A 16,637-nucleotide genomic window follows, 5' to 3' on the forward strand; every position below is an offset into this window, starting at 1 on the left:
TGTGCATAATTAAATTAAAAAAGTTTTTTATTATTAAAGTCATTGACTCGCGGACTGCCTTTTAAAGCGGTAATTGTTTTAAAGAGCCGCCTTTGATAATGCCACTTTTTATGGCACTTTCAGTTTAAAGATATGGATTTGGTATTTTAAGAATTAGCTTAAAAGTAGTCCAATAACGATGGGTGAATTGTGAATTATTCAATATACATATGCTGTTGGCGATGACACACATTTGGGCTTGTTGAGCGGAAATCAAAAGTCGTAGTGAAGACTTAACAATTTATACTTGTCTGAAGAGGCTGCATTGTCTGTGTTGGCGTATTGGTGTACAAAAAATGAAACAGGGTGTGAATCCATCAATATGATGATGTGTGGCAGAGATTTTCAGTCCTCATACTCGTCCAGTGCAACCTCAATTAAAAGCCCCCATAAATGGGGCGACGGGCAGACCAAGCCTGGTCAGGTAATTATATAAGCCCAGTTGAGTGCAATCAAAAAGAAATACCAGAAATATATATTTTTTCTCCACTGTCTGCCTGAATTGGCGGCAACAAGCAGTAAAGCCCGCATAAATAATCAAAGTTGTTGGGGGAAATGAAATTTCTGCAATTGCAAAAGTTTTCACACACGAAAAAATGACATGAATTGCAACGAAAATGAGGGCATTAAGACACTGAAGTCATATGGGTTATATAATCACATCAGAGTTGCACAAAGACATCTTTTTGAATTATTTCAAAAAAAAAAGTTAAATTTTTGCTTGGCTTACGGAAGCTTCGACATTTAAACTTTTGTTCTCAGCTTGAGTTGATTTCATTGTCTCTTGGTGTAGAGTAAAATAAACACCTATGATTGCTAATTAAAAATACATTTATTTATTTAAATGAGTGTTTAAAGAACGATAAGAAATGATAATTCATCTTTAATAGTACATAAATACAAAACAAATAGGTTGCTGAGCAGGAAGATAATGCCTGAATGAAAGGCAAATAGAGGTAGGTCTCAGTGATGATAAAGAACTCCTTTGTACTTACCCGAAGTTGGATTTAACCAGTTATTCAGTTTACATTTCCGCTAATTGACAATTTTACTTAAAAACTTTCAAGTTCTTACTTCTACTGCCACCCTATGCCATTGATTTGACACAGAATTGTATTTATTTTGGTACCATAAAACTTGAAAAAAAAAACTATTGTCTCTTAATTTTCGCCCACAGCAGTGGAAAAAAAATGCTACAAAATTGGGGCCCCAATTGCGAAAAGGCAAAAGCAAACTCATTTTCCTCATTAACTGCAATGGCTGAAGCACGTTTCGTCCTTTCTCTTTCCCGCAGCATCAGTCGCTCTCTTTCCTTGGCATTCCGAGCGCACAATAGTTTTTAATGCGCCAAATTAAGTTTCAGCCGAGTTTTTTAGACCTTGCCTCCCTTCGCTGGGAATTATCCGCACAAACTCTTTCATTTTCCTCCGTTTTCCGCCATTTCAGCCAGCTTTCCTCTTGACCATATTGAGCTTGAAGTTGGCTTTTGTCTGCTCGTAGCTCGTGACTAACATTAATTTGACCAGAACTGGCTAAGAACTTCATTCCGTTTATAGGATAGATGGCTCGTAGCTGATAAAACAAGAAAAGTATCTTCAATTTCAGCGGCCAGAAGATTTATTGCCTCGTTTTGGGTATTTGCCAGATTTCGGCAGAAATTGTTTCTGCTACTTTGTAGCTACCCAATTCAGTCCGTCGCTCTTCATCTCAATTATAATTCGATTTTGGAATCCCGCTTTTGTCAATTCGCAAATAAAACGAACCGTTAGCATTTTGATAGATTTTCTCATTTATGTTTTTTTTTTTTGTTTGTTTCGACAGTGGCTTTTGCCTTTTGCCATTGGCATTTGAGCATCTCATTTTGAATCAATTCGTTTCAGATTCAGATAGCTTTGGTTTTATGACTTAAAAATGTTTGACATTTTTCGTTGGAGACGCAGCAGATAATTTGCCAAAGGGGTCTGTGAATGAAGTTCAAATTGAGTCATTAAAGTGAATATTTGAATGTATGCGAATATCGAATGATGGACGATTTTTCTTTAATTTATTTCTCTTCGGTTAAAAAAGTACTTTTTAAAAAATGTATTTGAACACATAGGCGTATCCATCGATTGCGGATGGTAACAGCTAATTTAATCTTCAGCCGCAAAAAAACACATTCAGATACAGATACAAGATAATTACGGCAAATAAACCAGGACACGTCGGCCAACATTTGTTAATGTAAAATATTGTAACACTATGGTTGATAATAAATTGCCTTAATGCTCATAAAGCCAAAACAACAAACCGCACGGCAACAAACAGAATTTATGGCAGAGTAATGGTACAAGTCGAGAATGGGGATGCATAGGAAGGCGGTAGGCGGTGGGCGTGGCAGAGGGGCCAGAGGGCGTTTGGGGTTGAAATGCTGGGCGCAAGTGGCAGCGTTTTTAAAGCAACATTAATCATGAGCTCACGAGAGTGCCTCGCTTTCTCCCTACCGCTTTCTCCGCTCCTCGTCTAGTGTGTGTGTGTGGGAAATTGGCTTTTCCATGCCGGGCTTTTTAATAATTTATAAAAGAATTTACGAGCAAAACAGCTGAGGCATAGAAGTGCGTTAACTACATGCACACAAATATTCCCATAATTAAATTTGAAGAATGCACAATCAGCAACAATTTCCCGCTTCTCTTTCTCTGCAGCAATCCTTGCTGGCAGGACGCATTCCGGTGGCCTCCATGACAGGACCCATTAAACGCGGACTGCTCTGGCAGCAAAGGGATCGGCTCTTCTCTCGCTGGAAGGAGCGGTAAGTACACTGAAAGAAAATGCATAATTTTTAAAAATTTAAGTACACCAAATACTCAAAAAGTTAGGTTGAGATATATCATATCTGTTAGATACTTCTTTAAACAACCATATGTTATGAATAATATATCATGTAACTTCTAAATTTAGCTATATTAAATTGATTAGCTGCTGATTAGAAACATATAATTCTTATCCATAAGAACTATGTCGCAATCTTGTCCAATAATTTCCTATATTTTCATAAAATGTCATTTAAATTTGATGCCCAGTTTCTTCTGTGGTCGAGTGGGGATGCATAAATGTTAAGCGCTTTTAAATTTACCTCCACCGCAATCTGCATTGGCTGAAGGACCAGACATGAGCGCACCCCCACCGCCCCGGAAAATATGCAAAAATATTTCACAACCAAGGGTTGTTAATTGCGAAAAAGGGCATAATTGACAGTGGCTGCATGCTGGCCCGTCCTTTTTCCAGATAATGCTAATAGGGGGAAAATGGGGCTTCGAAATCCAGGGGGTAGAGCATTCGACAGCTCTTTTGTTTTTGTTCCCCCCAAGCTGCATTTAATTGAAATTTAATTATGTTGCAATGCAATTCGGTGTTTTTGTTTCACTTTCGGCTTTTGCCCTTTCGAACCGATAATTACGTTTATCGCTTATCATTTAACGGCGCCATTTTAATTGACACTTAATGACCAACTAAGCCCGGTATTTCATTGGTCAATATTCGATTTGCAGTTTTGCATCAAGCTTAATACGATTTATTAAACAGCTCCGAAAATACATGCCACAACAAGCTTAGCACGATGTTTTAAATAGCTCTGAATTATCATCACACAGTTGGTTATTTTTCATGTTCCTAATCGATTAAATGGAAAATAATAATGTAGACCCAAATTTCTATTTATCTATATTTTTAATCCGAATCATCTTCATTTTGTAGTATTCAGTTTACAAAAAGACTCCACTTATTTCATATCTTTGGCTTAGATCTCGGGCGTTCGGCATTAAGTTGCATGCCTCCGACATTTAACAAGCTAAGCTAATAACAGAAGCGCTTATTATCCACGGCAAACAATCTTTCCCTCTTCTAAAAAACCACCCACTGAAGAAAATCGAGAAACCCGCAAGCCATTTAACTCTTCCGCGGAATTGAACACCAATTTTCTTGGCTCAATTTACTTGACCACGGTAATAAGCCTAACAAAATGAGAACTTCCACCTAGGAAGTGAGCTATTAGGCGATCTGAAAATTCAACTAAAAACCATTTATAATTTCTGAACTTTTTTTGAATTTGAGAACTTTTTGCTCGTGTTTAGCGATTGGCTTGTACGCTTCATAAATAATAAACAAATTTGAAATTTATGTGCATCAAGAAAATGGCTGGCCACATTAATAAATTCGATTTTCATTGCTGCAAAATAAAAAAATAATACTATCATCGTTTGAGGAAGTCGTAAAGCTTGAAGTACTTAAAATCCGAGCAACGGCTTTGATTTTTTGGCGCATGATTTATGATTTATTAATAACATATCGAAATGCCATCATCGTTGGGGAAGGGCTCAAACATTTTATTGCCCGGCTTTTTGATGCCGGTTTTTTATTTGAAGTATCTGACCTTTAAGCGAAGACTGTCGGCAGATATACATGAATTTAAAGGTCACTCCACCAATTGTGAACGGATTCGTACTGACTAGAGCCAATCTCCTCTTGCAGATACTTTGTGCTCACTCGTGACTACTTGCACTGCTTCAAAAGAGCCTCGGGATCGGCCAATGAACGTGCCTCGGATATGGGACAGTTTATCTTCAAGGTAAGTGGATGCAAACTTTAAGATAATCTATAAAAAAAAGTAGCATGCAAAAGCTTGACAAAGGGAGAGTTCCTTAAAAGTTTCGAGTCCGCGTTTATATCCCCTTTTCAAAACGCCTCTACTCCACCAAAGTGTCAAGCTAACTTTTATATTTACTGCGCATTGTGTTAAATTCTATTGCAGCCGGAAAGAGATTTATGCCCAGCATTATGAACAACCCATGAATAACCTGTTCATGGTTAAGAGGGGGCTATTTTTTTATAGAGTGGGGCCAGGACACACCCATATGCCTTAGAAATGAAGTCTTTTTCGGTTGACAATGCCCGACACATGAAGTCACGCTTTGCAATTGACTTCTCAGCCAGATAGATGAAAGATATCCGTCCATGTAGGGGACTCAATTGATAGGTAATCTTCAGTGGAAATCCGTATAAACTATGCCAATTGTCTGGGTATTATTCCTCTTTTTTAGCCAAACAAATCCTGATCGAAGGGGGAATAAAAGCGAGCGGAAAAACTTCAACTAAGCTCAACTAATTGGCTAAAACTTGCATCCACTGCATGTTAATTTGCCCAACCCCTCGCCCCTCCCGCCTTCTTGGGGCGCCACCTTTTCGAGTGCCCCCCGTTTCACTCACTTCGCACAACTTTTGCGATGAAAACAAGGCAAATACGAGAAATACTAAAGGCAAACGGGCAAATATTGCACAGAGGCAACAACAAAACACAAACAGGAACAACTGCAATAGCAACAACAACTGTGAAAAGCACAAAAACAGGAAAATGCTAATCGCGAAAAGTCGATGCATAAACACTCTAAAATAGAAATCATTGAGGTTTCTGAGAAATGTTTTCAAAAATCTTAATAAAACCGATCAAAACAAAATATTTCCAGTTCAAAAGCAAAAAATCTATAAGATATTTCTCGGAATTAATCATTTGAAAATGAGTTCATCGTGTAATACATTATTATTATTAAATAATTTTAAAAATATTTAATTTTTTGCAAAACATTTAAGTCTTAATTTTTTACTTCATCATTCGAAGACTCATTTTTTAGTATCGTATGTATTTATTTATATGTATATACTTAACTTTTAACCTTTTAGAAATAGCAAATGTTTAAGTGAGAGTATTAGATACACGATTGCCGTGAAATTGTTCATCACCTCAGCTACCGATGTGTTTTGTTGTTGCTGATGACATTATTGTTGTTGCTGCTTAAACAAATAAGGAAAATGCACATAAAACTGCAGCAAAACAACAATGGCAACGCCACTGCAAAGAGATCATGGGAAAATTACTTTAGCGCTTTTTCCCCCTCTTGAATTTAATTTTATTTTGTTTTAAATTTGTGTCGTTTTTTTTTTTTTTTGTTTGCTGGCACTTTTCTGCTAAAATCTCTCTCTTAAAAGCAGTGTCAATACACAACCAGCAGCAGGTTGTTGTTGTTTACAGTTTAATTTAAAATTAAAATAAATTTTTTTCTCGCAAATAAAACAAAGTGAAAAACGCTCCGTTGTTGTGCGGGCAATTTTCCAAAGTAAATAAGCAAGAGTGGCAAGGGGAAATGGGAAAAGCAGACACGGGGGAAAATAATGACATAGGTGGAACTAAATGGTGAAAAATCCCGCAGCATGCGGGAGATTAACTTATTTAATGTGAGGGAAAACATTTATAAACGAATTACGCGAAGAATTCGTTCGACTAGATACATATTACATAATTCAGTTTACAAAATTGGTTGTTCCTTTTGAAAATTCCATACAATTTTCCGGAAATTTCAAATGAAATAAACACCAAACTCACCTTCAAGTTAAAGACCTTAATATTATAAATTCAACCATTTTTGGTCAGCGAAACCACATCAAAGACAGCCACCCACCCACACTCGAGTGTAGCCAAGACGCGAACCTGGGATGTCAGCCGTGAACGAATCATTGAACAAAAAGGTGTGAAAGAGGCGAACGGCGCGGGTGTGAAAGAGACGAAAAATATCTGAAAATGTTTGACTCATTAATGAGGGAGGGCGGCATCTCATTTTATCGCTTCTTTGTGCTTTTCGCTTGTTCATTGATGTTTTACTGACACTACAATGATTCAATATTGCCTCGTCAATGTAATCACCTTAATCAATTAGGCGAAAAGAGGAGCAACTGGGCTGAAAGACAGATGGTTTCAGACTAATTATTTAATTTGATTTTAACGCAAATTTCAGACTGTTTCAACCAGGCAGAAACTACGTTTACAAATATAAAAAAACCCATGCAACGTTTTGTGCTTAAAAAATAACTAGATCTTAAATCCCTTAAACACTGAATAAATAAAAAGACGAACACATAGATGGTCTTTGTTCTAAAATGTTCAATTAAAAGCTCTAAAATTCCTATCATCAATCAGAGATTCCAATTTGCATATAGAGGACACTAAACGTGGCAAAAGTGATGAAACAGAATTTGTCTGATTGTCTGACATCTGTGTGCCTGGGGGAAATCAATCGGGCATAATTACAGGTGATGAAAGTGCAGGTGGGAGCTTGGGAAAATTGGTGGTATGGTTTCGGGGCTGGTGCCTCGATTCACCTGCCTGCGGGTGGAAAAAGGTTTCCGCCTCAGAATCTGCAGTTTTGCTCTCCGACAGTGATTGAAAGCTATATTGATTTTTGTCCTTGGGTGGGCGGAATGTGGATAATACAAAAAGGGGGCGGTGGCTGTGCCTGTCGGGAAATGCAATTTCCGCCTGTTCAACGTTAATGAGCATTATTAATTGGGTTGCACTGCAGAGATTGGATATCGATGCTGAAGTATTTAATTATGTTCAAAATGTGAGCACGCATAATTAAAAGTAGATGGAAGAAAGAAGGACAGAAATTCAAATAAATATTGAGAAGTTACAGTTCTGATAGCAAAAGATAAAGCTATACTGATGTTTTTTAAAAAATTTAAAGACACGCGCAAAAGTTAAATTTCACTTTCCCAAATTGCAATGCCAAATTTGAAACCAATGACCAGTTGAGCTTCTGTTAGTTTTGACAGTTCATGCTGTTAAACATGTCAAAATATAAAACGACATCAACAACAATGGGATTTGTTCATAAAACCCATAAATACAATAATAAATAATAACAGGCGAGCCAACAAGCCGATCAATATCGACCTTGAGCACATTATTTGTGAACCAAAGGTAAAACGGAAATTTGGAAAATATTTAGCCATCGATTGTGGGTTGGCACACATTATGAAATAGTGAGGTCAGAGATTGGGCAGGGAAATAGAGGTCAAAGTGACTATATTTATACAAAATAAGCGCAAAAGAAAACGGTGAAATTTGTAATAGTATACATTTGTTGTAATGTAAATTGTGTCATATTGAATTCATCTATATGATGTAAAAGTTTATATCTATAGAACTAACTAAAAATCTACATTTAAATTTGATTTTATCTGGGCTTCATACTGTCATAAATATTTAAATTTGATATATTTCTTGCATGTCACCACCCACCACACAGCACTTATGTATGTGCACAACTCCCAAATGAGTTCTGATTTCGATCTTTGATCTCAGCACGAGCAGGCCCACTAAATCATCCATCAAACGAATGGAAGCTTTATGCAATTCTCCATCTGCTGCCGCCACTATTTATCATAAAAAACGATCCGAATACTTTGAGAACTTAATTATGTTGGCCATTAGAAGAAGAGAGATGGAACCAATGAGGGAAATGAATAAAGAAAGAAGGAGGCGAACTTACAGGGGCCGCATAACTTGGCTAATTGCCACACGCGGTGGCTACCAGTGACTCTCGGCCCAGCTTCTTGATTTTTCCCCTCTTTCTGGGCCTGCTGACATATTTGCCTAATGGCCTCGCATAGTTCTTGGCCATAAGCGAGCGACAGCACGATGAATCGGTCGCTGGCAGAGTTAAAGTTTTCCTCATAAACAAGAGCTGCAGGCTAAAAAAAAATTAAGTTCAATAAAAAGTTTAGCATGGTGAAAAGTTTGCGGTCCCTATAGGAAAAGCAGCAGATGTAGAGTTTGGTGGGGGAGGAGGAGGAGAGACCTTCTGGCCTAATGACTTTTAACCGAGTTGCAAAATGCAAAAGGAAACGGGCCACGTACTAGAGTAAAAGGCTCTCGCTTAATTGGTGCATTATTTAGATAAAGTTGTAAGGTCCTAAGTTAGTGCTCGGCTTTTTTAAGCAGTCATTTATTTTACTTATTTTGGGAACTTTTATTCCAAAGAGAGACATAGACACTTCAAATAATTTTTGTTATATTAACAGTCTTTTACATAAATCGATCTATCGAAAACATCGAAATAACATCGATTGTTCTACAGTATTTCTTTGTACTGATTGGTATCTAAACATAAATCATACTTCAGAGTAATTATTTATATTCAAACTCATTTTATGAATGCCAGTTTAGCAAACTTAACCATAGACACATGAAACTTAGCATTAAAACTGCAGACCCCTTTCCCAACCAACAATTGTGAACCATTCTCCCAGCGCCCCACTGAGTGTGACCCGGGCAAATCTTTTGTTGTTTTACATTCGGCGGAAAAACGTTTACATAACCTTTAACTTGATTGTTTAATGATTTGCATTGTCTTCTGCGGTTTCGCTTCAGGTCAAGCTGGTGGACGTGGAGAAGGTGGAGTGGCTGAATCGGCGCTCCTACAGCGCCATTGGACTGCTACTGGGTCGCGAGGGTCGTGTTCTCCTCCGCTGCGATGATGGCCTCGAGGATTGGTTCGAGCTGCTGGAGGTGAGTGGCCATGAAATGGATAAATAGTGGAACTAACTTGGCTCAGAACTAGACAAGATTTTCATTAGTAGAAAAATGGATCCACATAAAATGTAAATCAATCTATATAACTAAACATTTGCTTTCCTCTTTAGGAATGCACAATGACCTCCAAGGAGCGCAGACGAGCCTTGAAGATTGCCCAAGGACCCAGATCCCGAGCCTCCTTGGCTGCTCCCGTTTCGCATGCGTCGCTGCAGTTCCAACACTTTGGTCTGGGAGGCACTTACTCGAGTGCCCTGGACGACTGGCTGATGACGAATGGAACCGGTGGTCTGGCCCGCCACAAGATTGGAGCTGGCAGTCTGAACGGCTATGGCGGGGCCAATCCCTTCCTGTTCTCAGATTCGGTGCCGGATCTGAGTGCTCTGAACAACGAAAACCACAATCACCACCTGAGCGGCATCAGCACGAACCACTCGACGCCGCAAAAGATCCCGCACCACAGCAACGCGAATCTCAGTCGATACTCCAATGGATATGTGTCGGCCCAGAACAGTTTCACCCAGGCCGGAGCACTCTACGGATCGCCCAGGAGGATCTTCATCAACAGCAGCTTCGGTTCCAACCAAGTGGTGGATGAGGAGACCGAGGAGACGGAGGTTCAGCTGAGGAGACCCAGACTGTTCCGGGGAGTTAGCGCTACTCCGGATAATGGCAACGAACTGGACCGCGATTGGCTGTACCGGAAGCCAAGGGCGCCCACTGATATGAGGCACTCAGGTGGGTTTTTCACTCCATAAAACTAGCGATGCATCAACATCGTTTACAACCTTTGCTTTGAATGAATATGATATTAATATTGGCTTATTTATTATTATTTAGTTCAACCAATGTTACCCACTGGCGGCGGCAGCAACATCGGGCTGGCCAAAACCGAACTGGACTGTTCTGCCCATGATAGTGGCCTGGACACGCCCCCATCGACGCACCGCCCCTCGAGCTACCGGGAGGCGAGCAGGGACAGCACGGAGACCAATGGCAGTTCGTCGAGGGGAACCCTGCTGAACAACTCATCGCCAGGTGGCAGTTTTCGAGCCAAGAAGCTGAGCACCCAAGTAAGCAATCTCAATCAGCTGAATTCCCTGAACGGATCGAGATACTCGGTGCAGGATCAGCGCATCCTGAAGATGCGCAACAACGAGGAGGATCGCTGTGCCTCCATCAAGATGGCCAATCGCCTCAATCAGAATCAGGAGCCGGCCACCTACGATCCCAACCAGAATCGTTACTATAAGAACGGAAATGCCACGCCCCCCACTTCCCTAACGCCCCAGCATACGCCGCAGCACAAACTGATGATGATGCACCACGGCAATGGGAACGGCAACATGGGCACCCTGAATGGCAACACCAACGGTTCGGATCGCATGAACGGATCGGCCATTTTCCGGGAGCGCTACCAACATCCCGCCCTGGCCGCCATCATCAACGAAGCCCAGGGCCTTAAGTTTCGAGGTAGGTTTGAGGATTTGTACGGTTTTGCTTGCATTACTCATCGTTCATCTGGCATGGTTATGGGATGGCTTTAGGATCATATTTGGACTGGTTTCGGAAAACTTAATACATGGAATGCTCATTAATTAGTTAAGATAGTTTTGTACCATTTTTAGTTTTAATGCATTTCATTATTTCTTATATTTTTATTTTTTACTTTTATTTTTTTATATGTTTTTAACTTTAAGGAGTTCCATTTTTAATCATGTTTAGAATTGTGTAAGCTTATTATTTAAACTCATCTTAAAGGGGATGATTATGATTTTTGTATAAAGCTATTGTTTACTTTTTTAAATAAATCATCCTCACTCCATTTTATCATTTGTTATCAAAGACAACACCTTTAAACCTACTTATAATGTAAACTTTTTACTTTTGCATGTTATCAATATAAAGAAGAATCAGAAAATATGTGGTAAACTTACCCAAAGCCCCAAATTGTGCATGTTACACAAAGTGTCCAGCCGACTGGTCCCATAGTGCATGAGAAGATCGGGAAGTTGAATGGACCAAAAGATATAGATAAAGCGATCCTTTCCCCAACTTGTAGAGCGGGCCTACTCGGACAGTCAGCAGCGTCGCCTCAACAACAACAATGGACCGACCCCCCAACCAGCCTCGCCCCTCGCCCAGCGCCGGAATAATGGTGGACTCGGATCCGGAGTCGGATCGGGGGCTATATATGGCACGCCCACGCGTGTATAGCGCCTCAAGGTCTAGAGATAATCCAAATCGATGGAGAATTGATTGCTCCCCCACTAGTTTAATAATGATATAATGATTAATAATGATAAATTAGTCGACTTGATACAAAGTTTGGAAATTATTTGCATAGAAAATACTTCAACGAAGGTAGAGAATAGTAACTAAATCTTAACTATGTAGTAGTACTCGTAGTGTGTGTGCTCCAATGTCCAGCTTTATGTAAATGTTTAAATAAAATATACATTAGTAAAAAGCATCTTAATAAAAGATAAAATAAAACTGCCAACTATTATTGGGAAGGATGGGTCTAACTATGAAGATATGCGTTTCTAATGCATAAATAAAATAATAATAATTTGCGTCTAGAAATGATAATAAATCATTAGTGCATTATTACTGGGAATACCAGAAAAACAACTGTTGATTAAAAATTAATACATTTCGGAAAGATGCATAACGATGCTGAGCTTTGACCTAATTAAGACGTGGTCTGCAGAGATCGAGCTTCTTGGGATTTGGCGAAAAGCTTTCAGGATGTGCCGCAGGACTCCTTTCGATTAAGCTTGCTTTCGGAGAACTTTTCGGAAATGTCTTATAAAAGATGCAACACTAAAAAGCTCGCCAGCGCAAAAGCTTCAGTCGAAAGAGAGGACGAGCTGCAACCCCTTAAAGGATAATTCCGGGAGACCCCCTTGTGCGGGCAATGGAATGGGCTTTTCGGAGTCAACAATAAAATTTTCAGTCAGCTTTGAGACGCAGCAGCCACAGCAGCAGCAGCAGCATCCGCTGCAGGATTTAGCGGTCGGTTCAACCAGGAGCAGCAGGAGTAGAGAATTTTCGCGTCAGGATGCGAAGTCGCACGGAACTGGTGACCACCACTTTCGAGGAGAGCGACGAGGATGACTTCAGTCCGGACGATTCCGACTCCGAGGAGGACTGGCGACCCACCAAGAAACGTCCGTCCAAGCCATCTGGCTCCGATGGCGGCAGGAAGCGGAAATCGGCGGCAGCCACTGCCTCGAAGGCCAAGCGCCGGATGGCCAAGGTGAGCGACGAGGAGTCCGACGAAGAGGATGACCTAGAAACCGATCCCAGCGACGACGACTTTGACTTCCCGTCGGCCAGCACTTCGAAGCGACCACAGAGTCTGCCGCCCAAGAAGCAATTTGTTAAGTTAAGTCAACTGGATTTGCTGGTAAAAAAGTCTGATCTTATGGAAAACGACTGGCTGAAGAACAATCGCTTGTGTCTGTGGCGCAAGGATGAACAGACGAATCTGCTCCAGAAGTATCTGCGGGTCAAGTCGGCTGCCGAGGAGGAGGAGCTGCTCTTCACCTCCAGTTCTGTAGTGAGTGGGATTATTTGTATGACAATGGTGGTCACAACTATGAGATATCAATGTATACTTAAGCAAAACTGCATATTGATTATGTCAATTCAAGTTATTTGCATCAATGTGACAATTTCCATATACCTCATGTGACAATCGTTTTATAAAGAATAATCAATAAGAATTCTATTAATATACTTAACTTTGCAGTATTCCAGTTGGGATGATCAGCAGACGAGCGACTTCATAGAGGTCAAAGTCAACTGCTTGGATCCCAATAACAGACGCATTAAACTGCACGATCTGGAGGCGGTTAAGAAAATCTCCGTGGAACTACAATCAGAGCGAAATAAGAAACAGACATCGGACAAAGAAGACACTTCGGAGGCGGAGGAGGATAAGCCAAATGAAGCTGATTCTTAAAAAAACTACTAATTATACACGGAACTAACATTTTCATTAGTATTTACAACTAGTTGGCCAAGTTAGCGTTAAACAACAAATTTCCTTACAACAGCTATGTGAAAACAACTTTAAATTTAATTTAGAAAATTAAAGAAACTAAGAAAAAAGAAAATCAAAATGAAAAACATTTGAAAATATCAAATTAAAACTTTGGCGTTTCAATTTAAATACATTTATATTCAACAGTTCGGTAAATCTCCTCAAAGTTTACTTCGCTTAATGCAAACATGCAAACATATAAGCGAAATGCACTTTGCAAAGTTGTTTGTTGTTTATAGAAAGAGTCTAAAAAATATTCGCTTGGGGACGGTTATCGACGCCGTTCGCCTTTGACGGTTTTGCGTTTCTCCTTCTTCTCCTCGCGCAATTGCTTTTGCTTTTCCCGATCCTCCTTGTCCTTTTGCTTTTTGGCCGCACTATCCATTCGGGCCTGCTCCCGCTTCTCCTTGGCAAGCGCCTGGACATCCGATTTGTTGGTGTTCCTGGTGAGGGTCCCACTGTCATCCTCGCTCTCCTCCTCGGAATCCTCGTCGTCCTCGTTGGCAACGACAGTCTGCAAAAAGACATTGTCATTAGATACTAGATACTTCTACTTTAAAGCTAGTAATAGATATCTGGAATCAGGAATCAGCAACTGGGGAGCAAAGCTGACTATATGGACTGGTAACTAGAATGGATAGCAACCTGGGAGTATTGAGCTAGGATCTGCTGCTTGATGCGACGCTCCTCCTCGGTGTATTCACGCTCCTTGTTAACGGCGGGTTGCAGCTTCTGTTGCTCCAGCAACTTGGCCAACTGGGCATTCACATCGATATCCAGACCCTTTTTGGGCGGATCATCGGCGCTGGGATGGCTCTGTAGCCACTTTTGGAGTATGGTGGCCACCAGTTCGTCAATGTTGGCGGACTGCAAAGATCACGGACCTTGATTTATGTAGTTAGTGCTATTATTAACCAAAACTTACACCTGTCTCGCTGAGGATTCCCTCGAGAGCCTCGGTTTTTTCATCTGTGGTTTCGTCGCCCTCCAAAATTCCAACGATATACGAGCCGAAAACGTTCTCGTCGGTGTTCAGTTTGCGCAGCTGCTCGTTGAGCCAGCTCTGGAACTCATCAGTGGCGCTCATGGTTGCTTGCTAATGGGTTTAAATATCATGTGTGGAGGGTTTTACTTGCGGAGTAAACGGGCAGTGACAAATCAGCCGCAAAAGGCAAAAGAAAATGTTGTGGAGCATGTGGCGCAGTGTTGGTGAGCGTTGACAGAGGAACAGCTGCTGTTGTAGCACTGCCAACTGACTGGAAAAAGAAAGTTTAACAGAAATACAATCATTTTACTGAAATAAAATATTTGTTAATATGTTGAGCTTAAAATAGTAGGTAAATTCACAAGTTTATTAATTGGTCTTTATATTTTGTAATATTTATTCACATTAAATTTTTCAAAACTTGTTGCTGGCAACACTGCCACCTGAACACCACTGTTAGCCAACTGTTAACTGCCAGCGAACAGCTGTTGCCGCAGTGCTGGTAAATACCCGCACATCTTTTAGTTGTTTGCCGATTAAAAAATCTTTACGCTTTTTGTTTGAAAACGAAATATTAACTGCTGTGCTATTGAAACTCTGTCAGAATTTTACGATATGCTATCTGGCCTGCCATCTCTTATTGTCGTACAACAAGAAGTCTTGTGACGACGCAGCTAACGGCGTCAAATGCAGCAATTAAACTTATAAACAAATTGTTTGTTTCTTGTGACTGGAATACTTGTACGGTTTTGTGCGTAAATGTGTGCTCGTGTGTGTGTGTGTTAACTATGCGTTCGTGTGTGTTGGTGATTTTCTGATAACTCACATCGCAGCAAACAGCGAAAGCAAGAGCAACAATAACAAATTGCAGCAACAACGTCACACGTCTGCGACACCTGCGTCGCTGTCGCCAAAGTTGTGTTGTTATTGTTACACTCGCTGCTGTCGTCGCCATCGGCTTTTGTTTATTTGTTGTTGCGTCGCGTCGTAAAGAAGGAAAAGCGCACACACACACACAATCGCGCGTGTGCCGTTGGCAACAAGTGGAATATATACAAACGAATTTCATACATCCCCATGTTTGTGCGTGATTTACAAGTCGTCGAGAAATCCCTTCGATAAGTTAAACTGAGGTTAGTGATATCCATTGGAAAATACATATGTACATACGTACATACATACATAAATATGTATGCCAGTTGTGGCAGGTCTGCGATTTCATTATTTAATTGATTGTCAAAATAAGACTTGCTAATTGATAACGATATAATTAAATAAGAATATTTTTCTTCGAAAATAATTTTAAAAAATTGATATTACCTTAGGATTAAAATACTGTATAATTTGTGTTTAGCATAATGCTAATTCTTTTCATACATTTTTTTTTTAAGTAAATCTAAAAAAATTATTCATTAAGAACGACATGAGCTTAATTACAAAAACAAATAAATTAAATAAAATTAACAAGATACATACAAACATAGGTCATAGGTTTCACACAAAGAAATATTTTGAGATACCTTTATGTTTGCGCACTTTTGAAGTGCTCCTCCTGCAACATTGAGTTGCTCCTGCCACATTCTTAGCATCCCGCCGCCCACAAGGACCTCCGCCCACTTTGCTCCTTCGCTTATCGACTTGCGGCCGCAACCCGAGAGTTCTGTTGACTGTTTTTTTAATGAGCCAGGTTTGTTTATGGGCTTGTAAATGTGAGTGTTTTACACTTTCCAATCCGTGTGCATATTCATGCGAGCTCCTCGGCGAACGCCTCTGTGTTTGTGTATGCATAATAAAGGCCATTAAAATTAAGTAATTGACGCAGGCAGCGAGCAGACGACACCAGTTAATGGGCCAAGGGTGGCGAGGGGGGAGGCGGGCGGTCTTGACTGATTCAGCGGCAGCGGAAAGGTGAAAACCGGAAAATGAAAAGCACGGCAGAACGAAGAATGTTTCGGCCTGAAATGTATATAAAACCTCAGCTTTTCTTCATCTATCTCGCTCTGTTCTGTAAGATTCGCGCTCTCTTTCGCCAACTGCAGAATTCGTCATTAAATTGGAGACCCATTTAAGTTTGAGCGAGCTCATAAAATTCACACGTTTCATTGCTTACGATTTTGCAATAAAGTACAGTGGGATAAAGGTTGACCATAAATATAAAA

At 40.2% G+C, this 16,637-nt stretch overlaps 3 protein-coding genes across 11 annotated transcripts in view; 2 read left to right on the top strand and 1 right to left on the bottom strand.

Annotated features, from left to right (window-relative positions):
* Positions 1–11,938, top strand: part of LOC117135290 — a 37,895-nt gene extending 25,957 nt beyond the window's left edge. For 5 of the 9 annotated variants that reach the window (XM_033295464.1, XM_033295473.1, XM_033295508.1 and 2 more), the window contains 6 exons: positions 2,724–2,830; positions 4,549–4,645; positions 9,281–9,418; positions 9,553–10,180; positions 10,283–10,915; positions 11,505–11,938. In XM_033295464.1, the coding sequence (XP_033151355.1) occupies positions 2,724–2,830; positions 4,549–4,645; positions 9,281–9,418; positions 9,553–10,180; positions 10,283–10,915; positions 11,505–11,659 (1,758 nt within the window). In that variant the 3' untranslated portion in view covers positions 11,660–11,938. Of the gene's footprint in view, positions 1–2,723; positions 2,831–4,548; positions 4,646–9,280; positions 9,419–9,552; positions 10,181–10,282; positions 10,916–11,350 lie in introns of all 9 variants that reach the window. The other 4 variants (XM_033295481.1, XM_033295500.1, XM_033295532.1 and 1 more) reach the window with 2 other exon arrangements.
* A 124-nt stretch (positions 11,939–12,062) lies between these two features.
* LOC117147378 lies at positions 12,063–13,591 on the top strand. Its single transcript, XM_033314251.1, has 2 exons — positions 12,063–13,007; positions 13,200–13,591. Exons 1-2 carry the CDS (start codon positions 12,507–12,509, stop codon positions 13,410–13,412), a joined length of 714 nt encoding a protein of 237 aa, XP_033170142.1. The 5' UTR covers positions 12,063–12,506; the 3' UTR covers positions 13,413–13,591.
* A 123-nt stretch (positions 13,592–13,714) lies between these two features.
* LOC117147386 (coiled-coil domain-containing protein 43) lies at positions 13,715–14,699 on the bottom strand. Its single transcript, XM_033314259.1, has 3 exons — positions 14,419–14,699; positions 14,139–14,360; positions 13,715–14,007 (listed from the first exon to the last, which is right to left on the bottom strand). The coding sequence occupies exons 1-3, from the start codon at positions 14,578–14,580 to the stop codon at positions 13,765–13,767; spliced, it is 627 nt and encodes a 208-aa protein (XP_033170150.1). The 5' UTR covers positions 14,581–14,699; the 3' UTR covers positions 13,715–13,764.
* Between the last annotated feature and the right edge of the window lie 1,938 nt (positions 14,700–16,637).

The sequence above is a fragment of the Drosophila mauritiana genome, chromosome 2L (genome assembly GCF_004382145.1).
Source record: "Drosophila mauritiana strain mau12 chromosome 2L, ASM438214v1, whole genome shotgun sequence".
Classification (NCBI taxonomy): domain Eukaryota; kingdom Metazoa; phylum Arthropoda; class Insecta; order Diptera; family Drosophilidae; genus Drosophila; species Drosophila mauritiana.

Bases quoted from the DNA above. Each gene is read 5' to 3' on its own strand.
- LOC117147378 (XM_033314251.1), top strand. From the start codon at position 12,507: ATGCGAAGTCGCACGGAACTGGTGACCACCACTTTCGAGGAGAGCGAC. The intron at 13,008-13,199 runs GTGAGTGGGATT...TTAACTTTGCAG, and splicing joins TCTTCACCTCCAGTTCTGTA to TATTCCAGTTGGGATGATCA.
- LOC117147386 (XM_033314259.1), bottom strand. From the start codon at position 14,580: ATGAGCGCCACTGATGAGTTCCAGAGCTGGCTCAACGAGCAGCTGCGC. The intron at 14,361-14,418 runs GTAAGTTTTGGT...TGATCTTTGCAG, and splicing joins GAATCCTCAGCGAGACAGGT to TCCGCCAACATTGACGAACT. The intron at 14,008-14,138 runs GTTGCTATCCAT...GTCTTTTTGCAG, and splicing joins TCCTAGCTCAATACTCCCAG to ACTGTCGTTGCCAACGAGGA.